Raw genomic sequence first — 27,450 nt, 5'->3', positions numbered from 1 at the left:
TTGTGTTGTACTTCATATATAGACTGCTAATACTTAATAGATTATGTGGGAACCATTTTTAGGTTGAGATGAAAGATTTCATTAAGGATGATCAGTTAAATTTTCTAATAAAAATTAATTATCGATAAAACTGGAGAATATTTCACACAAATAACTTGATAATAAAAAAAGAGTGAGTTTTACACTTACTTTTTAAATACTAATTCCTATTCATACTAAATGCAATTAACATGTGATGCATAAACTCATTTACTAACATAGGGTGACATGGAAGTGCTGATCAGGTGGATCTTTTAAGAAAGGCTAGGGGGTATTGATAGGCATAACTAATTAGTTTGTTACAATGTAACAATTATCACTAACTATAGGAGATTATTGAATCAAATATGGGATGGTGAATGAATAGGATAAGTTAGAACTGTGTATCCAAGTTATATAGGTTGAGGGGCTGCACTTCTCCAATTATCCGCAGCTATTGAAGTGACTTCTTCCCTGATCAAGGTTGTGACCACACTGGTACAGGCTTGGTTTAGGGTTCTCTTAATGAGGATTCATTTTTTGATTCTGATTCAAATTATCAAAATAACTCAGGGATACCATAGGGGAAAAATCAGTTCTCATTCAAATCTCTGACATTATAAGGTGTTTTTCTAAAACCTGAACCTGGTAACCAAATTAACCCTTATCATTCCTTCTAGTTCTACTTAAGACTCAATTTTTTTATGTTTGTCAAAAAGAAAACAGTAAAATGAACTGCCTACCATCCATTTCCAATACTTTATTATTCAAGTTTCCCCCTTGTAAACCCTGTGTACCCTTTCTTCCGTCTCTCCCCTTTTAACTTCCAATTTTTGCTCAATTATCACCTATATTAACATTCTCCCTGTCTACTTTCCCAACCAATTCCACAAGAATAAAGTTTTAATCACAGTCAATAAGGAGTCTAAACAAATAAAAAAGGTCACAATTAGTGTGCTATCCAAAGAGTTCCATAAGATTGTCAATTCATGACTCAAGGGAATGTTTTGATTATAGATTGGAAATAGCATAAATCAAGGCCCCCCCACCCCAAGTCTAGTTGGAACCTCAAAATATTTGTTCAACATTTTAAATCCACACAGAGACCGCCTATTCATAACCACAAAAACATAGAACTTATCAAGCAATAACAGAAATAATGGGTTACCAAAATACTAGTTACACCTGTAATAACAGAATTTGGACCTTTAATTAGTAGTTTTCCGGGTACATCAATTTATAGTAGCAATTACTATTATAAAATAACAGAATTTGTGGTCAACCTACACCTTGAACCCCAAGACTTCAAGACAGTGTGAATCTTTCATCATGCATAACGGATTTTTCTTCCTTTTCTGAATAAAGGTTCTGTTATTTGAATTGAATGGTATACTAACTTATACAAGATTTGTATATGATAACCTTATTCCTTTAATTACAGACTACAGATTCATAATTTCAGTATTTCATCCTCTCCTTTGTTTTGGGTATAAAATTTTCTGCTAACCAATACTGTTTCAGTTACACCCTATTTTTGCACATCTTATCTAACATGGATGACACCATTTTCTTACATGTCTACCAGTCTAGTCCTTATCTGTCTTTCTTTTAATGCTCACTCACTTGCCCTTTTGAATCCCTTTACCTTCTTTTCTTTCTCATATTATTTATATATCAGTAGTTCAGTACTCCATACTTTGTGCTAACTCGTTCATCACACTACTTCCCATAGTTCTCCCCTTCCAGTTTTTTATGCACCCTCATAATTCTCTTCTTTGGTTTTTCCTTGCTAATTCCCACCATTTTTCTTCTGTTCACCAGAGGAGCAATTTTCTGTGACTGATGTTTTCCATCCAACTGGAAAAAAGAACAAAAGAATACTGATTTCATAGAAATCATGTTTTCTAAAGTAATCTGTGTCTAAGTTGTTCGCATGTTCATAAACATTCAGGCAAAATCTCTATCTATAAGCAGTAGCAGTGTGAAACAGATACCCTTATCAATATACTAAACTTAAAATGTAAAATACAAGGAAGCTTCTAATGTGCACTCAAGTATTGTCAATAAGTACAATAGGTAAGAAGCAATATGAAGAATAAAACATGGAACATGGAAACTGCATTGTTGCCTAAACAAGTTGCAAAAATATAACACCTCATCTTTCAGAAGTGCTTACTGTTTTCTCTTCTTCACTGACAAGTAGCTTCCCCTCTGCAAAATCACAGGATGCAATTGGTATTCCCAGCTGCTTCTGCAATTTCTTCACAACAAACACTTCTGACTCTTCACATATGGTTACCACTGTACCATTCCTACCAAGCCGACCAGTTCGGCCAGCTCGGTGTGCATAGTGAATTGAATCTGTCGGCAAGTCTAGATTAACCACAAGATCACATTCAGCCACATCCAAACCCCTTGCTGATAATTCATTTGTCACCAGAACTCTCACCTCACCATTCTTGAATTTCTTCAGAGTTGTTGACCTAGCAAGCTTCCCAAGATCCCCATGTAACTCCATGGCTTTCATCCCACGGGCCTCCAGCTTGAAGACAACATCCTTTAGCTGCTTAGTATGGTTCATGAAGGCTATCACAAATTTGGCATCCAGTGCATGAATACACCTTCTCAACACATCAACTTTGTGCTGCACCCTTGTTACAAAGTAATAGTGTTTCAATGCAGGAGGTAGACTCTCTACTGCTGCTGGAGATGGCATAGCCAAGCTAGGGCTTGAGCTGGGTGAAGACTGAGACAAACTGATAGGCTCAGAGGGAGAGACAGTTCCAAGTGGGGCAACTTTCTTAGCTTGGACAAGAAGTGGGTCACAACCCCAGCTCCTAGCTGCCCTTACAACAGAAAATGGCACAGTTGCAGAAACCATAATTAACTGTCGCTCGGCCTTTCTAGAATCTGAGTTTTGGTCTGCACCTGATCTCCTCCCAACATGCTCCAATATCCTGTGCATGTCTTCCCGGAAATTGAACGACAAGAGTTCGTCAACTTCATCTAATACCAAAAATCGACAGCTGTGAGTTCGAAGTTTCCCGGATGCACTGAGCTCCGCTATCCTACCAGGCGTGCCAACAACAATTGCAGGTTTATTTTTCTTGAGAGCATCTTCCTGCCTGGTTCGGTTTGCACCCCCTACAAGCTGCTGAACCGCCCTCTTGTTATCCATTCCTAGCACCTTCTCAAACTCCCTCACTATCTGCATTCCAAGCTCCCTAGAAGGAGCAACAATCACTGCTTCAATTCCCAACTTCTTCCCACACTCCCCGCCATCACTGTCACCTTCACCAATTTCCCCCCTCAGTGGCCCAACAACCGAGAGTATAGGAAGCAGATAAGCCAACGTCTTCCCCGAACCCGTGTAAGACTGAATTATGACATCACGGTTGTTGAGAATGGTGGGAACTGCAGCAGACTGAACTTCGGTTGGAACGGTGAAACCCTCCTTCTCTAGCCTCTCAATCAACACAAGTGGGAGGCCAAGTTCTGAAAATGAATTTGCAGCAAAAGGGGCAGACTCTATTTGCTGTTTCTCTACAACCCTAAAAGTTTTTTTCTTCTCATTAATGCCGAAGGGCTTCCCTTTGCTCTTGAGATTCTCAGAGGGTGAACCCAATGGCTTAACCTTATTTGTTTTGCTTCTGTTTCTAGGTTCAGTTTCAGTTTGCAAACCTATGCTAGAGAGGGTGACGGAACCATGATGAGGTTCCACCTGGCTCATACACTGGACACTACTAGTGTGCAATAAAACAGACCTAGAAGTGGCCAAACCCCTTCTCATGTGGAGTGACTCTCCAACAAGCAAAAGAAACCTAGATGTAATCAAAGTTGGCATCTTTTTAACAAGAACAAAAAGAACAACCTTTGTATGTTCTGTTGGTCCTCCAAATGGAACAACACAGATATTAATAGCTGCTAAAACCCCTTCAAACAAACCTTAAAATATGCTACAAATAAGAACGAGAAAAAAACCCACCAAAAATGAAAAAGCTTTGGGATAAGGGTGGTGAAAAGATGAAACCTTTTTGGTTCTCTGTGTGAAGAGATGTGAAAAACTTGTGGCTATTACCACCACAATGTGAACACAATAGCCATGAAGTAGCTAGCAATTACCCGAATTAGGACAATCGGTGTCCTGGTTGAGGAATTTGGGTAAGGCGGAACATCACAACTTCAGGGCTCTTTGCTGTGAGTCCTGGGAGGTACTTGTTTGTGGAAGAAATATCTTTCAGGGTTTATCTAAGATTTTTTATTTTTAAAAAAATCAATATATATATTATAAAATAATGTTATATTATCACTGTAAATGACATGGATTCAACCTAGATCCCAACATGTAGAATATGAACAATCTTAACATGTAGAATCTCAACAAACCTGAACTCATTACTTTAGAAAAAAATTAATTGTTGAGAGTATTTCCTAAAACATAATTTGGTTAAAACTTAAAAGAAAAAAGATTATATATTGATGTAAAAAGTTTTACATAGTCATTTAATTATAACTCATGATGTAAGATAGATTTATTATTTTTTAAAATAATTATTTTAAAGTAATTAAAACAATGATTTGTGATTGGATGTCGATCTAAGTGCATATATATTAATTCTTAAAAATTATTGAAAATCTTAAAAATTATTGAAAATTATAAAATCAAAAGTGAGAATTATTAAACATAATGTGAGACTCGCATAGTTTTTTTTTTCATTTTCAATCAATTTTAATCCATAAAAATAGTATATGTGTTAAAAATTATGTTGCTAGCATTTCTCATAATTTCATTTCTAATATTATCCATTGGTTTTCTTTTATTTTATTATGATTTTCTTTTTTTCTTTCTCTATTTTTTCTTTTTTTAATATTTTTTTTAGATGATTCAATGATCCTATCGAAACCCATCCAAATGTGATCAGTTAGTTTAATTCAAATTGTCATTTTTTAAAATCAAACAAAATCAAACCAATTAAATTGGATTAACATCAATTAATTTCTACCAAAATACCTCCTAATCTCGAACCAACCCAACTCATGGTCACCTCAATCATTTATGGTAAGTATCTTGTTATACCAAAAAGTTCAACATCCTTTAGAAGTCAAGGGTAAAATAATTGTTAAAATATCATTTTAGTTGATGCACTTGGGCTTATGTTGAATTGTGGTGGATTTCCTTACAGGGATGTCAATGTCCGTGTTGAAAGTGCTTGGAGTTCAATCAATTTCTATGAAGTGCTCATAGTCATTTTTTGAGGTTCATAGATATATTATCATGTCGTAAGGTTTATTATTTAAATTGAGGACTAGTCTTATACTCATTGTTTAACCTATTCCTTTTTATATTAACTTTTTTGTTTGGATAAATTTCTCCATAAATACTCTTAGAAAAAGAAAATAATAAGGTAAAATAATTAAACTTCTCTATTAACTTAAAATAAAAAAACTTTTATAAAAATATAAAGTGCATAACTTAATTATAACTTTTGGAAAAGTTAAAAGAGAAAACTTTTATAAAAATTTAAAGTGCATAAGTTGATTATAACTCATGGGAGAAACTAAATTCATTTTGCTCTTTTATTTTCTTTTCCTATAAATACTTATGAAGAAGTTTATCCAAATTAAACCTATAATTTTTTTGGGAGAATTGCAAATAAGGAACTCAAGTTAAAATTGCTCGTGTTCAATAGGAAAAATGGGGAGGAGGGGGGAGACCACTTAAAATGTTGTAGTAATTACTAATTAGTCAAAGTATTTCTTTATCATAAGTTTTATTTTATTAGCAAGCCCGAAACGTAAAATAGACTAATGTATTTTTTATGTCAGTTAATTGTTATATATATATATAATACAAAGTTCTCGTTGCGTGAATTTAATTTTATCTATTACATTTTATAAAACGAGAAGTAATTTCTTATCTTTGAATAAATGTCCTACAATCATAGGAATCCTCAGATTTTATAAAGTATCATTTTATTTTATTTTTTTACAGAAAGTATCCTTTGTTTATTTCGGCACTTAATTATGGTTGGTAATAATTAAGAAATATGTTTGAATTGTTTTATTTTATATTTAAGAAAATTGTAGTAAAAATCATTTTAAATTGGTGTTTAATTTAATAATTTTGTACTATATCTAATATTGAGGAACATATACAATTTTAATGTGATCCGTAACAATAGAAGATTATATGACTAGTTAAATAAGAAAGTTTAAATAAAATAAATTGTGAAACAAAAAATAAACTAGGACAACACTAAGCCATTTGAATAATAAAACTCTATTAATTATTAATATCTAATAGGCGAGGAAGTCAAATAAGTTCAAGAATTCCTAATAGTAGACAAAATAAATGCCTAATATTCTTGATGCATAGGCTTTAATCTTTTCATCTTGCCTTAGCATGCCCAACATTTTTTTTTTAACGAATACCCAACAGTTTCTACACTATAATAAAAGTTGTGTTTCCAAAACTTGTCTTCACACCACAAACTTTCCATTTATTTTCTCATCAACTACCAAATCATCAACTACCAAATAGTAGACAAAATAAATAATTGTTTTTGTGTTATGTTGTTCTACTTGTGTTACCACTTATGATCATCATCCTTTGCAAGAGTTCATATTTTAGATTCTCCCAATTTTCCTATTTTACTTGTTCTAGCAAATTTGGATTTGGTTGTATTTACCTAGAAGGCATACCTCTGAATCTACAGAAAGGTTGATATGAATAATATGCCTTGCTCATGTATTAACATTCATGTTATATCCCAGTTAGTTGGATATTCATTAAATTTTGATTGTTGCTTAACTTAATAGTTGGAAAGTACTTTGGGATTTCTAGTATTTCTTTGAATTTTAAAAATATTTGTATGCATATATTGGTATGCTTATTGGCCATTGGTAACAAGCAGTGTACTTAACCAATCACAAAATCCTCTATTTCCATAAGGGATATAGTGCTCTTTTGATTATCTGGAAAACTTGAACCTTGTAGGTTTTCATAGATTATTTACCATGAGTGAGTTTAATTGTCTTGAAAACTTAACCAATCACAAAATTCTGGCTTTTTAATTGTTTCTTATGCATAGACAATTCAACGATCCTAGGAAGAAGATCCATTTACCATGAGTGAGGAAGTTATGAAGATGATAGCATTACAAGTTATGCGTGAAAGGTTGTTGGACCATGTACATTAGGTAGATGTTGAATCCATTGATTTTTCTAATATATAGCTAAAATTGGTAAGAAATATATTCATTAGCTAATAGTGTTACAATATTTTATATATTGACAGACATATTTATTAATTCAGGAAATTCCGTATGATGTTGAGCATTGATTGATTGACTGGAAAGAGTTACGAGATGATTCTCTAAGCAACACTTCATCACTAGCAAATTAAGTCAATGCAAGATTCTTGTGGGGAAGAATGACTCAAAAATTGGGTAACTTATATTTTTAGCCTTTCCTTTATGTAGATAAACAGAATTTGTTATTGTTATTTTCTCAGTTTCTCCTGTTTTGAATATGATATGACAAGATTGGAATGTTGTGATTTAAATTCAATCCAAGCATTTGGGAAAAACTAAGGGTATCTCCATCTTCTTATGTGTTGTTATATATTTTGAGATTTAGTTGTCTACTTTCCATCTATTGAAGTTTTAAGTATTTAGATTAGATATGATAGGTTTACCATGATTCTCTTCCAAACTCAAGAATAAAATCAATAAACTTCTTATGCATGAAAATTTTCATTTTTTTTAGATTGTTCCTTTTCATCTTAGGATAGGCCTCCTATTTTATTTCAGTTTGTTTTTTGAATCTCCACCTACATGCCTTTATCCATCTCGTGTGATTGGATTCATTCTTTCTTCCCTTTTTCCTTCGTATGAATGAGATTGTTGAACTTTATTAAACTTTGACATTGCATTTTATTTTTCAAAAACTTTGAATTTGCACTTTATCAATTTAAATTAGAACTTTGTTATTAGATATATTTACACATTATGAATGTCTATTTTTATTTATAAGTTTAATTATATAGTCGATAAATATTAAACAGGTCAAAATGTAATAAATGAAAAAACAAAAAATACACCATATTTTTGTTTTGTAATGCAACCGATTTATTTTATTTTAAAATTCATTACTAAGTATTGAACGAATTTTATTTTAAATTTATTTTATATATAAAAATTAAATATTAATTAGCAATAGAATTTGATTTTTAATTTATTTAATATTTAAAAATTAATTATTAAATAGTGACCGAATTAGAGGCAGATTATATTTTTAATTCATTTTATATTATAAAATTAGCGACTGAATGCATTTATTTTTAATTTATTTTAAAAATTAAATATTCAATAGCGATTAAATTAATTTTAATATATTTTATATTTAAAATTTAATTATTCATTAGCGACTAAATTAGCATCCGACTTTATGGATCACTGATTTGGTCCAAGCAAAATAGCATCAAATAAGCAACGACTGAATTTTATTTACTTGCTTCTGGACACTTCGATTGCTAAATAGCGGCTGAATTTGTATTCGATCGCTAAGGCTTAGCAACTAGGTTTTTGCGACGCAGATGAATTGATCTCTATTTCGGTGGCTAACAGTTTTAGTGACCGAATGTAACGATTTAGAGACCAAATTATTTGGTCTCTAAATCATGTGTTTTTTTGTAGTGCTCTCAGATGTTGCGTAATAAAATATTTTATGGATGAAAAATGCAATTGAGAATTTCATAGAGATCAAGAATTATATGAAGATATTAAAGACATTATATATTTATTTGTTTCCTTATGATTATGAGATATCATTCGTCTTTATCTTTATTTTTTTTTTGTGAAAAAAGAATATATAAATAGTTTTATACCATCATTCAATTATAAACCATCATTTAAGATAAATTTGTTTACTTTAATAAAATTATCTTAAAAGTCATATTACCAGATATTTCTAATTGAATAACTTTGTCAATGCCATTAAATTCTTTTTTTTATGATGGTAGTTATTAATTTTCAGAAATAGTTCTGTAGACATATTCCACAAATTAAATATTTATTATTCAGATATGAGAAACACAATTTCTGCAATACCAACATGGAATAATTTTGATTCTTCCCGCGCGGTAACCTAGACCCCTTTTCGCATCTCATCATTTTTTCTGAAAAGCAAGTAATTAATTAAAGAAAAACCTTAACTAGTATCTGCCTAATCTTAATTATTTAATGAACAGTAGTCAGCATCTAGAAATAAGAAAATGGAACACTAAAGCCGGCCAGTATTAATGAAATAATGTCATCTTTTGAGTGTTTTCAAATGAAATCCGAACACATTGTGCAGTGCCGGCAACTTTTTCCGTACCCAAAAAAATCCAAATGTATAGTAGTTACAATTAATGTAGCCAAGAGTCAAGGAACGGAAAGAACAAAATCAACTTAAAACACAGAAGGCCCACTAATCTTCTGTTAAACAATTTTATTTGCCTGTCACTTTGAATCTTTTTCACGTATAATTTTTCATTTTTTTTTGTAAGATTATATATAGTAGTGTTTTGATGTCGTTTAGGCTTTTGGGGCTTAGTCCAAGTGGTTAGAATAGAGTGAAACTTCTAATATCAAATCATTTTTATTTTCTAATATAAGATTTAAATATGTTAAATGATTCGTTTTTATTTCGAGTTTCTAATAAATTTTTTGACTGTATTAGATTCTGGTATGTTAAATTTTTTATTTTGAATCTCTCTTGTTACTTAATTGAAATAAAGACTCAGAACAAAAATTAATCATTTATTACAAACATAAAAATATATTTAAACTTTAAAATAATAATAAGTTTGTAGGACAAGCCTTGAGATCGAAAGGGGTAGCCAAGTTTGGCAAGTTGAATCAATCTCACTTGACTAAAGACTAAATAGTGGAGAGAATGAAAGGAGACAAAGCAAAGATGGTTACAATAATCCGTGACTTTTTGAATATGGCTCCTGTATTTTGTAGAGCCGTAAGTTAGACATTTACCCTCTTTGACCACTATCAAAGACATATATATGTTTGTAGAAAGACCAAACTTAGCACAAAATCGATTTGCCTTGCACGCCGGCGAAGAACTAAACAATTAATTGCATCATGAATCATGATTAAGATCACTAAACAGTTTTAGCTTAACTGCAGGGAGTGACGTACTTTTAATGAATGGAACCTTAAAAAAATAGTAACTCCATAGGAGAAAATATATTCAAGGATCACAATCTAAAGCAATTTCAAATAAACATTCGTTATTCCATCCATAATTTAAAGAGTTTAACATGCATTTAATTATATGTTGCAATTGTTTTTACACGGTCAATTAATGACTCTTCAATATGATTTTCAAAATAATTATTATAAAAGTTAATTAATTAATTAATTATACTTTAGTGTAAAACATTTTTACACTGGGTGGTGTATCTATTATTTACTTTTTTTTTGGAAATTTGATGTTTTCTAGTCAAGAATCAAATATTAATATCTCAAAGTACTGAAATTTTAAAGAAATAATTCACATCTTCTAAGAAATATTTTTTATACACAAATCGATTTAAAGATTGAATCCTAAACGTCTAAACCACATGCTTCTTTGTTCTATGATGTCATTAACGCATAAACAATTATTAGCAATATATAATATTAGTGCAGTCCATTACTCTTAACTTGTTCCTTTCTAGATGAATCTCCAATGAAACCAAAGGAAGTGTCAAGTGCACATAGTCCAACCAACAAGCAAACAAACAACAGAAAAACAAGAACTATCTGGCCGATGAAGCTGCTGACTCTTAAATAAACCACTTCAATCCATTTTCAAAACACACATTAATTCTCGTATATAAATATAACAGTAACTCCATATTAATCCATCTCAACCATAAACCAATAGCATTCCAAACACAAGCATCAATGCCTCGTACCAACACCATTACTATGACAAAACTAGAACCAACACTCTTTTTACTACTACTTTTCATGTTGTCATGCCTAATAACAGTGAACAATGCACACTCAACAACAATCATCAACGTGTGGCCAAAACCAAGAAACCTCACGTGGGCCCCACCATACCAAGCCACCCTCATTGCCTCCACATTCACCATCATCACCACCACAACTCCCCACCACAACAAACACCTCTCCGCCGCCATCATCCGCTACCAAAACCTCGTAAAATCCGAGCACCACCACCCACTTGTCCCCCCAGGGGTGAACATCTCCACAAACCTCCCACCACTGAATTCCCTCACCCTCACTGTCCTTGATCCCGGTGCAGGACTCGTCCACGACGTGGACGAGTCCTACACCCTCTCCATCCCCCCTTCTTCCTCCTCAGCCACCCTCACTGCAAAGACCACGTGGGGAGCCATGCGAGGCCTGGAGACGTTCTCCCAGCTCGCATGGGGCAACCCCACGTGCGTTGCAGTGGGGGTCCACTTGTGGGATTCCCCGCTCTACGCCCACCGTGGCATCATGCTTGACACTTCAAGGAACTATTTTCCAGTGAAGGACTTGTTGAGGACAGTGGAAGCCATGAGCATGAACAAGCTCAACGTGTTCCACTGGCACGTCACGGACTCGCAGTCTTTCCCATTGGTCCTTCCTTCGGAGCCTGCTTTGGCTGAAAAGGGTGCTTATGCCTCTCACATGGTGTACTCACCAGAGGATGTGAAAAGGGTTGTGGAGTTTGGTCTTGATCATGGGGTTCGTGTTATGCCTGAGATTGACTCACCTGGTTAGTTCAATTTCCCTTTTCTTTTGAGGTTTGATTGGTTTTTGTTTGTCTCCTTATTTGGGGCACAAGTTGCATTAGAAAGATTTCAGCTTCAACAAGAATGCTAAATTAGTGAATTAATTGACATGTGTTTGATTGTTACCCTGCCTGTTTCTTTCTTTCTGTATGTTTGTTACTTCAATGAATTCACAAGTTGTATGTAAATAACAGTGCTGGATTAATTGATTAATATTTAATCATAATCTCCTTTCAAAGTTGCATAAGATAGTCTACTACTTGTTTAATTTCAATAATTTCATAATAATAGTTGTTTTTTTTTCATCAGAACCTTGTTCCAGTAAATCCTAGATGACATTTTGGTTTTGTGAGGTATCGGTGTTAATTGTGTTTGTCAAACTCAAACCAAATAGGCGAAGTTAGAACTTGTGTATTAATAACTATAAATATACGAGAACGAATAAGATTTTTGAAAATTTGTGTATATCAACAATTCAACATTCCTAAATGTTTGTTTCTATCAGTGGCAGTTTTTGGAAGAGTTATGTTATTTATTTAGACAGACAGAACTTAATAACAGATAAAGAGGGGATGTGTTTCTCATCAAAAGCAAGAATCGCACTAATTACTTCTTGTCCCCCCCTTATGTTGCCTTTTGTGTCTTTTAAGATGCTCGTTTTTGAAATATAGGAATCTGTTTTTAAGTATGTTTATACTTTTTTTTTCCTGTCAGAGTGCTAACCAATGGGTAGTTAAGGGACATACACTTGCCATATAGTAACCAATATGTGCATTATCTAGAAAAGTCCAAACATTGATGAATTTTGATACCAAAAGTTTATGTTGAAAATATCTGAAACATCAATTGTCACTGTGTCCCATTGGAACTGCTTGATCCAGGAATTGAGTTCGAGCTAGGTCACTTTGCCTAAACTTAAGCTTATGACCCCCCTCCCCAAACCAGGTCATAATACACTTCCTTTGTAACAAAAAAAAAATGTTAAAGTTTAGGTCTTCATTCTGATCAACAATGCAACTTTTTATACTAAAGAAGAGTCTGAGCTATTAAGCTGGATCTTAGATCTCTTAGATAAAGAAGATTGGAATCTTACTTTTATTGGCTAATTGGGGGGGCCCTCCTTCTATTGTGATCCTTAGTGTCTCTGCTGATAAGGCATAAATTTTGTCTATTAGGAGTTAGTGTTTATTAATGAATAAAACTTGGATACAATTTCTTACGTTTTTTTGGTCATGTTCTCTAATTAGTTGAAGTTAATTTCATCTTAATAAAGGTTTGCAATAAAAGTCAACATACATTTCTGACATAAAACTCTAATTCTGATTGGAGAACAACCAAACAGTAACTAAGTTTTGTCCTTTATTAAATATTATAATCATAAGGACAACTAACAAATTAATTAGGCTTTTTTTTTATATATCCAAGTTTCAAACACTGTTTTCAAAGTGTTACTTATTCTGATTGAAAAATATAGCTATCATTTCCTCTTTCACTTTTACAAGATAGTGATTCCAAGAATTGTGATGATCATTGACTAATAAGGAACCACATAATGGCAGGGCACACTGGATCTTGGGCTTTAGCCTACCCTGAAATTGTAGCTTGTGCCAACATGTTCTGGTGGCCAGCAGAAGGTGACATTCTTGCTGCAGAACCAGGAACAGGTCATTTGAACCCTCTAAACCCCAAGACTTACCAAGTCCTAAAGAACGTAATTCGTGACATGACAACGTTGTTTCCAGAACCATTTTACCACTCAGGTGCTGATGAGATTGTACCAGGTTGCTGGAAAACTGATCCCACAATTCAGAAGTATCTGTCAAATGGTGGAACTCTCAGCCAAGTTCTTGAGAAGTTCATCAACAACACTCTCCCTTTCATAGTGTCCCTCAACCGAACCGTCGTCTATTGGGAAGATGTTTTGCTAAGTGAAACAGTCCATGTGCCATCCACAATTCTTCCCAAGGAGCATGTGGTTTTGCAGACATGGAACAATGGACACAACAACACCAAAAGGATTGTTTCCTCGGGGTATCGCACCATTGTGTCGTCATCAGACTTCTACTATCTGGATTGTGGCCATGGTGACTTTGTAGGGAATAATAGTATCTATGATCAGCAAAATGGGGATAACAAAGACAACGGTGGCTCTTGGTGTGGACCTTTCAAGACATGGCAAACCATATACAATTATGACATAGCATATGGGTTGAGTGAGGAAGAAGCAAAGTTGGTTTTGGGTGGGGAAGTGGCACTTTGGACAGAACAAGCTGATTCTACTGTTTTGGATGGAAGAATTTGGCCAAGAACTTCTGCGTTGGCTGAGTCATTATGGTCAGGAAATAGGGATGAAAAGGGTATGAAGAGATATGCAGAGGCCACAGATAGATTGAATGAATGGAGAAGCAGAATGGTAAGTAGAGGAATAGGTGCTGAGCCTATTCAGCCACTTTGGTGTGTTAGAAACCCTGGCATGTGCAACACAGTTCAATAAGTGTAGTTGCATTCTTCCTTTTTCATGAAAATGACGAAGAAGAAAAAAAGAAGCTATTCAAGCAAATATTTTCTTACTTTTAATTTGGTTTATAGTGTCCAATTCATGTGTAGGGCTGGCTCCTGAAAGCCTATTGTTTTGTGATGAGTGATTGTAGTTGTCAAAGAATACTGGTTTTTACATCAATTTAAACAATTCTTGATTTCAATTGATGTTGCAACTTAAGGTGTTGTCTAATATGATTAAATTTTTACCAAATGGTGTCTTGAGATGGTTGTTGGTAGATTAACATTGTAATCGATGTTTATGTTGGGGTCTTAGGTGTTTGCTGTTCTGTTTTATGTAGCAAGGAGAGAAAGTTGGATCAGCATTAGTGATGAATGATGAACTTGACTGTTCTTTCAAATTTTATGACTCACTGTTCTTTTTTCCTTTTTTACTAATTAACTACTGACCAGTGATTTTTTTTATTATATATATTCATGGGCAGATAGGTAAATTACATCTTGTGGAAACTTTTGAAATAAATTCATTAATGAACCGAGCAAGAATAACAGTTTAAGATGAGCATGTTGCTCATCCCTTTTACCTGAATTAGTATAGTATGCTCTGTTTATAGGGGAAAACGTGTATTTTCAAATGCAATGTTTTTTCTTGATTTGATATTATCACATTAACTAATAGGTTATTTATTATATTTTAATGAGATATATGATGTCTTAACACACTAGTTAAATGAATATTAAATATAAATAAATATTCATAAAATTAATTATTAATCAAAAAGTAAGAGGGTATGGTTAGATTAATTTTATGATCGAATCCATGATTGGTTCATGTTGGATAGTTAGGCTTAAAATAGTCATTTACTCCTCAAAAGGAAAAAAAAAATAGAAAAAATTATCCAAACAAATGCAAAACAAAAAAATTAAATATAGGGACCAAAAATTATTTAAGAAAAAAAAGTAATTTTGGTTCGATAAACTAACTTCCAATGTTTGGTTCAAAATGTTAAACACAACTTGCGTGAAATGTATTTACAAAAATATGTTTCATGGATTAGGTTCATGTAAAGTGCAGTCTATATTTTAGAGGGTAATTGCGCACATCTTGAACATTGAGAATATATAATAAATGATTTAAATCGTTACCAACTTACCATTAATTCAAATATGTCACATTAGTTTTGCTCTCTAAAAAACAAAAAAAATTATATTACTATAAATATTATTACCTTCAACATTATTATCATTATTATTATGGTCAATACTACCATAAAATGATAATAATGATGACAATTACAGTTACAATAATAATGATGAAGAAGTTGATAATAAGTAACTATAGATGGCATATTTTTTTTTAAAAGATAAATTTAATGTGAAAAATTAAAATTAATTATAATGATTGAAACTATTTATTATTATGAATAATTAGAATATAGACACTTTATCTTCTAAATTGAAGATTGCACTTTAGAAAAATTCAATCCATATTTCATAGATTAAAATTTGTACCCTTCATGAAATGGACATGTTTGGAGAGAGATTGATTTAATTATTTAAAGAAATTATTGTTTATTATTATTTAAAAATTTCTCCGAGAATTGAAGAAAATCTAGAATAATTGAATCAAACACTCGTTTTTGTCAACCTGTCACACACTACAACTCCGTTGTCCTTAATAACCTTCTATCACAAACCTTGAAACACAAGATAATTAATAAAAAATCTGGTGGTTTAAGCTCAAATCCATGCAATGTTAATGCACTAACAAAGCCAGGTTTAAGTCAACCTTTTCCTTCCGATTGATGAGAAATAGTCCCACAATGCCCTCTGTCCTCCTCTGTTGGTGATGTCAAAATCAAAACAAACAAATAAATAAATACTTTTTTCACACCGAATCTCTACCCACACATTAAAATATGTGTAGATATGGAAGCAAACCCATCCTTAACAAATGTATGTCAAAATCTTCTAGTAACCAAAAACCCAAAAAACATTTTTTAAAAAATACTTAAACCAATCATGTTGAATATTGTCAGATCACCAAAAAAAATGTTGAATATTATCTAGCGCGTAGTTTAAATAGAATTGTTTCAGTTTAATTATTAAGTTCGTAAATTATACAGCTACATTAAATATATTTAGAGATATTTTCATCGTGGATAATAATTCTATTTAATATATAAAAAATTATCTTCCATAAAAAGATTACCTATCAAAGATTAAGCTAAAGGTAGACCTGCAGGGGCCATAATCCCCACCCCCCAATTTTTTTTTAAATGTACTTAAATTACTATAAAAAAATATTTTATGATCCCCTAAAATTAAAAATAAAATTATTGAGAAAAAATATATGAAAATCACTATGTTAGTTGACTCTTGGGAAAAAAAGAGAGAGGATAAATATAAGTATGATAGAAAAAGAAAGATAGTTAAAAAAGTGTTAAATGTGTATTTATTAGGTTGAGGTGTCCACGAATAACTATTCAAAATTATTTTATTCATCTGGTTTATTTCTTTTCTTTCTGACAGGTTTTTTTTATATACAATTATTTTTATACTTAATATAGTTATATACATTTTTATTTATAATAAAAAATATTATATATAATATTGAATATTTTTGTATATTTTATGTATGTGGAAATTTAGTTTTCTTTACTAATTTTTTTTTCTTGGTTCTCTTGAACTGAATTTCTGACTAAGCCCCGACGACACCAAAGGTCTCTAAAAAATAATTTCTAACTTCAAGTTTTTGAAAATACCATATTTAACCTTAAGAATAAGAAAATTGTTTGAATTCTATTGGTAAAATGAAATAGGTTATTTAACCCATTTTTACTTGGAGTAAATTATGGAAAACCTTTTGAATAAATTATAATTTACAAGCCTAAAATTAAATATTTCTTTGCTTTCTAGAGTTCCCAGAAACAAATTAACGAAACCTTCACACTCCCATGTGAAGCAAGAAAAGAAGAAAAACTTCACTCCCATGACGACTAAGTCAATTTTCCTCTCACGCTCTCTCTACGCATTCTAGAAAGAAAGAAACCTCGTAACACTAACGTTATATACTGACACGACCCATGTGTTTGCTTTCTTTTTCCTTCTTTTCGTTCAAAACTATATATACTTTCTCTCTCAGTGTCACACTTTCGTTATTCTCAACACCACTTCCAAGATCCAAACACAACAACAATTTCCGTTATGAAACGCTCCGCAGAATTCGAGTTCGATTTTCCCGCGGCTGTTAACTATGTTTCCGGCGGCGTCCCCAACGACGTCGTTTTCTGCGGCAAAGTCATAACGCGCCGACCCGAAGAAGTTGAAACCCGGGCGCTGTTGAGGTCGGAAACCTCCAACGGGTACGTGGCATGGCTCTGGTTGCCGTCCGGGAGTGAGAGCCGCCGGCGCCGGAGGAGCGAGAGTTGCCGGAGGAGACTCGCGCTATAACGGAATGTTTGGGACAGTGATGAAGTTTCCGTTGCAGATGGAATTGAGTGACATTAAGATGAGGCAGGAGCGGAGGGAGCTCCCTCCGCCGCCGATGCCGATGCCGATGCCGAGTGTTGCAGCGAAGGGCGGCGGCGCAGAGAGCTGCTGGAAACTGGTTTGGCTGTTGAGGCGTCGGGGAACGCTCAAGAATGCGTTGTTTGGATGCCTTGTTCCCATTGTTTAGGACTTTTATTTTTTATTTTTTGCTTTTCTTTAATTTAACTATTTTCTTACTTGTTTTTAAAGAATTCCTTGATTATTTATTTATTTAGTTGCATACAGAGTGTGTTTCACACCACCACTGTTCTAAAATAAATAGTTGTTGTTTTACAACTTTAAAGATAATTAAGAAAGTTAAATTGAGTAAATTCATAATGTATTTTTATATAGATATCAAGGAATCTAAAACAGTTCATGTGTCATATTTAACTAACTATATTAAACTGTCACAATATAATATATGAATTGATAATTTAAAAAAGTATTTATATTATCAAGCTTTTATATATATTATTATCTAATGCTTGATCGTGTAAAATGTAAACTAAATATTGCTTTTTATAATAATTATCAAGAAAATTATACCTAGCATCAATTTTAAATGATAGTAGATATATAATTTTTTTTTACAGAGTGTGCACAGAAATCCAATGAGTATCGTTCAAAAAGAAAAGAAATTAAATGAGTATATCGTCAATTTTATTTTTTAAAATAATACCTTATCTTCTATGTAGTTCATATAGTTTTTTTTTTTAAAAAAAATAGTCCTAAAAGTACTATAGATCGTGGTAAATAGTAAACAAATCATTGGTCCCCGAATTTTACTAATTAAATTACACAAACTTAGGGACTTAAATGATAAATATTCAGAACTATTTAAATAATTTTATTATTTTAAAGACTACTTAGGATACAGAGTGAAATATACTTTGAGAACTAAATTGGTGATATACTAGAAATTTAATTAAATTAATTATGGACTAATCTTTTTTAATTTCTTCTTCTTTAGAACTACTACGTATTTACCTTCTAAGAAATCACCGATCTCTTTGACCCTGTACTAGCTACTTTAAAAGCATTAGTCCCAAGTCCATTTATAAACAAGAGAAACAAAACATGTCTAGACAACGTGGAACTCTTGTCTTTTGAAATACCTTTAAAATACAACAATCACTAGAACACGGTGTGATAGTAGCGGGTGGATTGGGCTTTTTCTGCAAGGCAAAAGGCAAAGTAATTAAGGGGGTAAGGAAGTGATATGACAATTGGTAGAGATAATGACAACTTATATTAGGTGATTATCTTGTTTCAAAGGAGGTGGTGGTGATTACTGGAACATGGTGTAAAATGATTTTGAAGTGGAACTTAGGTCATTGCATGGAAGAGTAGGGAACAATTTTATATTTTTTGAACGAATTGTAGACTCGATGCTTACATTGCACACTGGTTCAAAGTTCAAACAGATTTAGGCCCAAACTTAAGGGGTTTGTAAATTTTAGGCAATATGCCTTTGACAAACAAAAAAAAAAAAACAGACAGCAATGGTGGACATTGGATGCAAAAAGTACCCCCATGCATGTGGGGGTAATCAAGTTTGGAGTTTCTACTTACAAGTCATATAAAATTCTTTTTCAAGAGTCTCGTAATCATAACCATAAAGAAATATGTGTATCGGCATTAATTCTTGATTCGCATGTTGTAAGACAATTTCATAAGAGACGATTTGAATCCGACAAAACAACATACAGAAATATGTTAAATTGATAGTTATCAATTATTCTTTTGCCGGTACCAGCAAATGCTAATCAATTATTCTTTTGTGCAGAAAAAAAAATGTTTTATTAAGAGAAGTTGTACTTAATTTTTTCAGCCCTCCCGACTCAATTTATTTGTGGTTTATGGTAATTTGCACATTTTAAAAGAAAATAATTAATTGCACCATTCTCATAATAAAATAATCTTATTTGTCACCGAATATAAAAAGAGAGACCGAATCAAAAAATCTTATTTGTCTAAAATATCCTTATTTGACTTCTGTACATTCTTTGAGCATATAATTAAGAGCAACACCTCTCAAGATTCACGTTATCTTTGCATGCACTAGTTATGACAAACCTACCAAATACGTACACTATAGCCTACTTATTATGGCAAATACAATGTAGTTTCTCGTGATCTTGTTACTTTTTCGTGATTATTGCGGCATGTGGATCCAAAGAAAGTGACAAACCGAGACAAGTTGGGTTATCAAAAGACAAGGTATGGAGAAAATTGAAGATAAGGATAGAGTCGTAAAATATGTTAGGGAAAGGAAAAAAAAAAAAAAAAACCTACCTTACTTCAAGCTAGAATTCGATATTCGCACCAAATAAAAGGGGCAACACATATATATTGTGTATATGAGAAGGTGAATGGATCTTTTAATACCCATTTTCACATGTGAAATTTTGTCTCTGTTCCTTTTGACTCATAAATCTTTATAGTAAGTGAAATCTTATCAAATTTTGCAAATATCTTATAAAAAGAGAAAGAGGGGGAGATAATAAACACGAGATTTTCTGCATATACTATCAGGTGAAATCTTTATATGTGTGAATTTATTCTCATTTTGAGAAGAGTTATTTAAATTTTTACGTAGAAACAGTAACAGAATAAAGAAGAGTGAAAGGAGACAGACAGAAATTAAAGAGAATTCTGACTTCCAAAATCCAAATTTCTGAACCCCATTTATATATATATATATATATAGACCTGAAACTAATTATTACTATTATCTGTTGTATTGTAACAATTACTTATTATTCTTCTCACATAATCATAAATATAACCCATTCGTGAAAATACATAATGAGCCATATACTTCAGTTTTAAGACACAATAAGAAGACAAGGGATTTAGATCTCATGGCCCCAAATGTACTTATAAGATAATTATGTCTTTTAATTATATATAGTCAAAAGTTTTTTTTTTGGATTGATGCAAAGTATTTTTTGATTTTATTAATAATTGATTTTTTATCAACGACCAAAAATTTGGGCCTATGTTGTTATCATTTGTATTTTTTATTCAAGACTTCATCCAAAACCTTAATTAATTACAGGATTCGACCTCTATTCTACTCATATCAACAAAATGCTGAAATATAGCCAAGAGTTTAACGATCTCCAATTCTAATCGTCTATATAGAAAATATTTGCTTATCAAAATTCTGTCTCTTAAAATATTAAAAGATTAATCTTTAACTCTCACCAGCTATATTGATACACCCAAAAATCATGGGTCCATGCAAAACTCGACGCTGCAGTTTGTTTTCTTACTGCGCGTAAGGAATCATTAGCATCCAAAAGGATTTTATATGCATTGAATGATAAACAAAATAAAAGTTTAAATTTTTTTGGAATCATTGAACTAAAACCACCACATGTGATAGTGTTCCTCGACCGCAGTGTGGTGCAATTTGAAAAACCTTGATCAAGACACGTGAGTCGCAGGTCTAGCTGGAAATAGTATGAACCCTACATGTCATCAACAGTGAACTTCATTGATAACAATTTGAATTTTGAGAACATCTCTGTTATTCTTTTTATATTAATAGTAAATTCAGACTAACTTTTACTCAAAATAATATTATAAAAATCAGAAATTCTGTTGCCAGCATTTCCTTATCCAAGTATATATATGTTAATACTCGACTCTTTTTTTCTTAATTATTATCATCTTATAGTTGTAAAAAAAAAGATTAATTAAGCTTTCTTTTTATGTGCAAAGGTATCACCATATATAAACAAAATGGTCCATGAGAGATTCAGGTCAGGCTAAACTTATCCATTTGATAGCTCTGTGATACCTAAAATATGTTTGTGAAGTGCAAGCGTATGCTACGCATAATAATAGTGAATCTAAGTTCGAATATCATACCCTAAGAACTAGTCATGCCCTCATAATAACTTAATTCGAAAGAAACTAAACTATTTTTATTTTTAATCAATAGTTGACAAATGTGTTCAATTACTTTGTTAGAAAATAATACTCTAGAACAAATAGAGACAATGCAATGAATTTATAAGATAAGGAGATATAGGATTACAATAAATCTTACAATTGAATTCCTCCAATTGTACATTAATTGAATTGAATTCTCAATGTTTATCAATGACTAACTTGTTAAAAGATTTTGGCCAAACATTTTCAGTAGTCTTTCTCTTAATTTAATTCTAATTTGATCAATTAAGAAATAAATTACGAGAAATCACAAGTACATAGAGAATAATAATAAGAAATCCCTAAAATGTGTTTGGTCAATCTTCATTCTATAGGATTCGGTTGTTCTATAATTTCATTATTAATGTGAAATTTATCACAATTACACAAATAACTAAATTATAGATTGATTAAGTCTAATAAAAAATTAGGCACAATAGAACAACATAATTGATTCAATAAAGACAATTTCAATTATGTAAACTTGGGGTTCATCTATATATTACATCATAATTCATAATCCTTAAAAGAGGGGTTTAGTCAATAGTTACAAACAAATAAAACAATAACCTTTGATACGTGAGAAAGAGAAGGGAATAAGAAAAATTACAATTAGAAGGCTATGCAATCTTCCCCCTCGCCTTCTTCCCAATCCAAAAGAGTTCCCACAATATACCAAGACATTCAGAGTCAAATTTTGTACACAAAGCAAAAGATGAGGTGTTTTGGATGAGTACGACCGTTTGTGGAAAATCTGACGTTGTTTTCCAATTCTTGAGAATCAAAGCATGGATGTGTTGGAATGAGCAAGACCATTCTCCCAAAGACCATGGTCTTGCTCTTCATTAGAGTTCTCTTTTAACTCTTTTTCAAACCCTTTTAAGTTGAATTTCTGCATTCTATCACTCTCACCCTGTATCACACTTTCACAGAATTCCATGAGTTTTACCAATAAAATCAAACAAAATGCATTAAAACAAGGACAAACTCATGTACAAAATTACACAATAACCAGTTTATCACTCTGAAGAAAAATGAGAACATCGAATAGGATTAAAATTTGACCATTGAAGATGTAAGAGCATTTTGACCGCGATATGTAATGTTAATCAATATCCATAATTAAAATCCCCTGCTATATGGAAAATCCTTGTGTTCAAATAATTTTCTTGAGAGATTAATAAAAATGTTTAGAACCTTGAAGCAGAAGTATGTTAGAGAAATGTTCCTTCAATGTGTTTTCCTCTTCAAATTCCTTACAGTAGCTTGGTAAAAGTAAAATTGAAATCGCACGTCAGATTTTATATGTTTTTCGTATTCATCTGTGGTGTTAAGATAACTTTGAAAACCTCAGAAATTTGCCCAGTTAATGAAAGTGTACTTAGCCAAAGACATGATTCGCTTTGCAATATTTTTATTGGAAGGATTTTATTACATTTTTTTACTTACCTTCTAAACATAACGGAGGGCGAAAGACAGGTACCAAACTTCATAAGAATAATTTGAAGGTAGAAATTAAAGTTCAACTCAAAGAGGTTCAATAAATATTGCCAATATTTAATTATAAGAATAAATCAGTCACATCCCTGTTAATGATAATGCTTGAGACTACTTGAACATCAAACAGTATCTGTGACTACTGATAGATGAGAATACAACCTTAAAAAAGTGTGATGGGTTTCAATCAGACAAAAATATTGGCAATAATTGTGGAAATGGTGAACAGCCAAGCAAATGAATCTATCAAAAGCAATAACTGGTGATAGAAAGACCCTCTGGTACAAATTAATATAAACTATGAATATTATATAATGTATGGTTGAGATATCCAATTGAGGGGCCTATTGCTTCTGCCAATTGAAAACAGAATTCAGAGCCAGATAATCATCCTGTGCTAACAATTGCACATGATTTTGTTCCTTAACAGACAAGCTGTCACTGTTACCACTGACAAGGTTTACTTTCATCACAATTAATAGTTTTTTAAAGAAGGTTAAGTGATCAAATTCTTGCATGAGTAGAAAAACATAATAAGAAAATAACACTATGTTCCATTGAACTTTCACATGCTTCATGCTTGTTTTACTTGTTAAAACTGAATAACCCCTTATTCGCCACTTCCACCTAACCATGAATTTGACAAAACACAAGAAAAGAAATCTCAAAATGGCAAGTTTCTTCTTTCTTGCACTCATTCATCAAACTAAATTCAAATCAAATCCATCCTTACTTGCAGATTTTAGCTTCCTTGATCAAACTCCTATAAATGGTGAAAAAAAGAACGAGATCAAAATTCATACCAGCATCATCATCATTTATCATTCTCTTTTCAGCAACCATGAAATCTTCAGGAGCATTAGCTACCCTTGTGCTTCTGATCCTACTTCTCGCCACAACTTCAGAGGCTGCAATTTCATGCAGTGATGTGATCAAGGACTTGAGGCCATGTGTGAGCTACTTGGTGAGTGGCAGTGGACAGCCACCAGCTGCTTGTTGCTCAGGAGCTAAAGCTCTTGCCTCTGCTGCAACAACCTCAGAGGACAAGAAGGCTGCTTGCAACTGCATCAAATCCACTTCCAAGAGTATCAACATTAACTCACAACTGGCTCAGGCTCTTCCGGGGAACTGTGGAATAACCCTTCCTGTGGCTATCTCTCCCAATGCTGATTGTTCCAAGTAACATTCATATGCCCTTATCATCAGAAAAACACTTTCTGATACACTCTTTTTAACTAGAAATGATAACATAGTCCAGAAATATCGTGTTCCAACTAATTTTTACATGACACGTTATAAGTGTTAATTTTATATATATATAAAATTAGAGCGATTGCCAACAGAAAAACATAAGCATCTCAACTATGTTGGCTTCCTTATGGGGTTTAGGCCAAAGCCCATTTGGGAAGCTAACAAAACCTATAATTAGGAAAAACATTTCTATTAAAAAGAAGGACATAATAAGTGTTAATAATTCTTTTCCATAGATTAAAAAACTTGAATATATGTGCAAGTAAAAATTAGTCGAAACTATAAACACATGGCTGTTCAGGATTATTTAATATTTTTTTCTTTCTAACCCAATCAATATTAATGAAATATATTAGAATTTATAAAATTATACATAAAACTCATTAAATAAGGAGTGAAATTTATATTTTAATATGATTTTTATTGAATTTTAACTAATAATAAAAAAGTGTGATGAAAAGAGTTTTGTTAACATTTCTTGGCCTTACATATTATGTTCTTTACATATTTTGCTTATTTTATTTGTAATTTTTTATAGTTGTAACTAACCTTTTAAATTAATTATTCGTTTTTTAGTTTATACCATTATTTTGCTACACTTTTTGCAGGGTTGGTTGAAACTTGGAATTGGAGGGTGTTGCAGAGCATGCTGAACATTTTTCTGCTACATATGTATGGATGTATAACATATTCTGTAATAAACAGGAATCTACCTACGTGGATTTCTTTACTAAGTCCATCTTTTTGTTTATAATATGTTGCCTGAATGTTGTTTCCAATCTACCTTGATTGTAGAGCCACCTGCGGCGCCTTTTAATTAAAATTCACAAATGTTATTTTGCTATCTACTATGTGAAGGATAGCGTTCAAGTTATTTGTATGCCAATAATAGTATTCAAACTAAATAAAAACATAAGGAGTTGGGTGTTATTTTTTGTTTAAAAGGTTCTGAAAACAAGTTTTTTTTTAATGGAAAATAGTGTTTGTTTACCAATTTGGGCATCGGTCTCACATGTTTCAAGAAACAAAATGTGACCGAAGAATTTTTATGGATTCACATTGAATGAAATTTCAACGTTTTACAGACACACCCTACATTTTTTTTTTTAGGGAAACACACCCTACATAGTTGATAAAAATACTGTCAGCAAAAATCTCACTTAAGAGAATAATAAATAAATTGCTAACATGGCCAATAAATAACATGAATAGCAAAAAGAAATGATGAATTAATGGAAAAACACAATTATATAATTATTATTAGAATGAGTTAACAATGAAAAAAAAATAGTATGTCATCTTATTATAAATTTTCGTGCATGATAATGTTAATAATAATTACTTTAAAAATTATATTTAAAATAATTTCTAATTAATTAATTAATAGTATAATTTTTTTAATATAAAAGTATGTCAAAATTAAACCATTTCATAGTAATAAAGAAGAAGAAACGAATTTAGCAACTCCTAATATAAATATTTACCCTTATTCTAAGAGGATTTTTTCAAATCTGATTAACCCTCTTCCCAACCCAAAGATGTTAATTGCACCATGTTTTCTTTTTGTTTGATTAATTACTCATATTGTCCACTAGTTTTGGTTTTGGTTTTGGTTTGTCGCCATAGGCATATACCATATATTTGTGGTTGACTCCAACTCAAATACGTGTAAGGCAGGTTACAAAATCTTAGTGCCCTATCTATGCCTTTTGCCTTTGAGCATAATTGGTGTTCCTAACTTGGATATATGTTTGAAAAACTTGTTCAATGGGACAACAACTAATCATTCCACCATTTATGTATTGATGGACAGCTCTATAGGCACACGACATGGACTCACATGTGGCATGAATACGTGCTTTGACTTGAAAACTTAACACTTGGGTAAAGGGTACCCTAACTCACCAATGAAAACATTATTGGAGTCATTATGAGAAATGGATTCTTAAATGTAACTCGCACCAACCTTTTAAGGCCGTTTAAATTACACATTGGTGTTCTCTTCCAATTTCAAATCTTCTTCTCAAACACCATTAATATATCACTGTTTCTTCCAAAGAAAAAACACAACATTGTTTTGAATTGACGTATAATCTCACTTGAAGGACAACTTCTTTCTAGGACTTTATAGACATTTATAAAATAGCTAATGGATTATTTTGCTATAGAATTTACTCACACACATATATAGGTGTATGTGTGTAGAGACTAGGGAGACATACATATAGAACAATATGCTTCCGGAGAAATAAATTAAAAGAGATCTTTTTTAATTCGGAAATTTAGAGAAGAGAGAAGATTAAATGTAGGAGTTAAACTTATCTCCTTCCATTTTTTATTTTTTCTCTAACATTGAGGGAAAATTTAATAGGAATTAAAAGTAGTTTATAATTTTTAAAGTGTACTGACAAAATTATGCTTGAGATTTTATTTATCCCTAGTTTTCCCATTAATAATAATATATTATTATTTTGTTTTCCTTTCTTGCTTAACAAATAAAGAGACTCATCTCTTTCATTTTTTTAAACCAAACCAAGTAAGAGACATGAAAGGAATGTATGATAGAGATCAAATCACATCACACCGGAATAACTTACTAATTATTATGTAATTTAAACTAATTATTACATAATTTAAATATAGCCAAAAAGAACTATTACATAAGTTAATAATATTGGACAATTTATTCTTAAAACCTACAGTTAGATTGAAAATTTGTTAGGCATATAATTTAACTAACATAAACCAAATCATGAGCCAATGAAGAAGCAACATGATACATTTGTCTCAAGAATACATACCTCTCTAAAACTCCTTTGACTAATCACTGTGGAAATCCTGAACTGTTCAACCTTGACTGCAACATCTTACTCAGTAATAACATAAGATATGAATTAATCTTAACTATTAACTATATATAA

The 27,450-nt window shown here is 31.9% G+C and overlaps 3 protein-coding genes across 4 annotated transcripts; 2 read left to right on the top strand and 1 right to left on the bottom strand.

Moving 5' to 3' along the window:
• Window positions 1-2,000: 2,000 nt before the first annotated feature.
• On the bottom strand, window positions 2,001-4,262 carry LOC100790663 (DEAD-box ATP-dependent RNA helicase 47A). Its single transcript, XM_003531424.5, has one exon. It carries the CDS (start codon window positions 3,860-3,862, stop codon window positions 2,174-2,176), a length of 1,689 nt encoding a protein of 562 aa, XP_003531472.1. The 5' UTR covers window positions 3,863-4,262; the 3' UTR covers window positions 2,001-2,173.
• A 6,662-nt stretch (window positions 4,263-10,924) lies between these two features.
• LOC100786953 (beta-hexosaminidase 2) lies at window positions 10,925-14,558 on the top strand. The gene is made up of 2 exons (XM_003532850.5): window positions 10,925-11,790; window positions 13,366-14,558. The coding sequence occupies exons 1-2, from the start codon at window positions 10,965-10,967 to the stop codon at window positions 14,298-14,300; spliced, it is 1,761 nt and encodes a 586-aa protein (XP_003532898.1). The 5' UTR covers window positions 10,925-10,964; the 3' UTR covers window positions 14,301-14,558.
• Window positions 14,559-23,563: 9,005 nt separating this feature from the next.
• Window positions 23,564-25,459, top strand: LOC100306055 (uncharacterized). Of its 2 annotated transcripts, XM_041017577.1 has the most exons (3): window positions 23,564-23,736; window positions 24,018-24,457; window positions 25,138-25,459. In XM_041017577.1, exons 2-3 carry the CDS (start codon window positions 24,048-24,050, stop codon window positions 25,145-25,147), a joined length of 420 nt encoding a protein of 139 aa, XP_040873511.1. In that variant the 5' UTR covers window positions 23,564-23,736; window positions 24,018-24,047; the 3' UTR covers window positions 25,148-25,459.
• Window positions 25,460-27,450: the final 1,991 nt, after the last annotated feature.

This window comes from Glycine max, chromosome 8, assembly GCF_000004515.6.
Source record: "Glycine max cultivar Williams 82 chromosome 8, Glycine_max_v4.0, whole genome shotgun sequence".
Taxonomy (NCBI): domain Eukaryota; kingdom Viridiplantae; phylum Streptophyta; class Magnoliopsida; order Fabales; family Fabaceae; genus Glycine; species Glycine max.
Note: the sequence above shows the minus strand (reverse complement) of the source record. Positions and strands in the feature narration are given on the sequence as shown.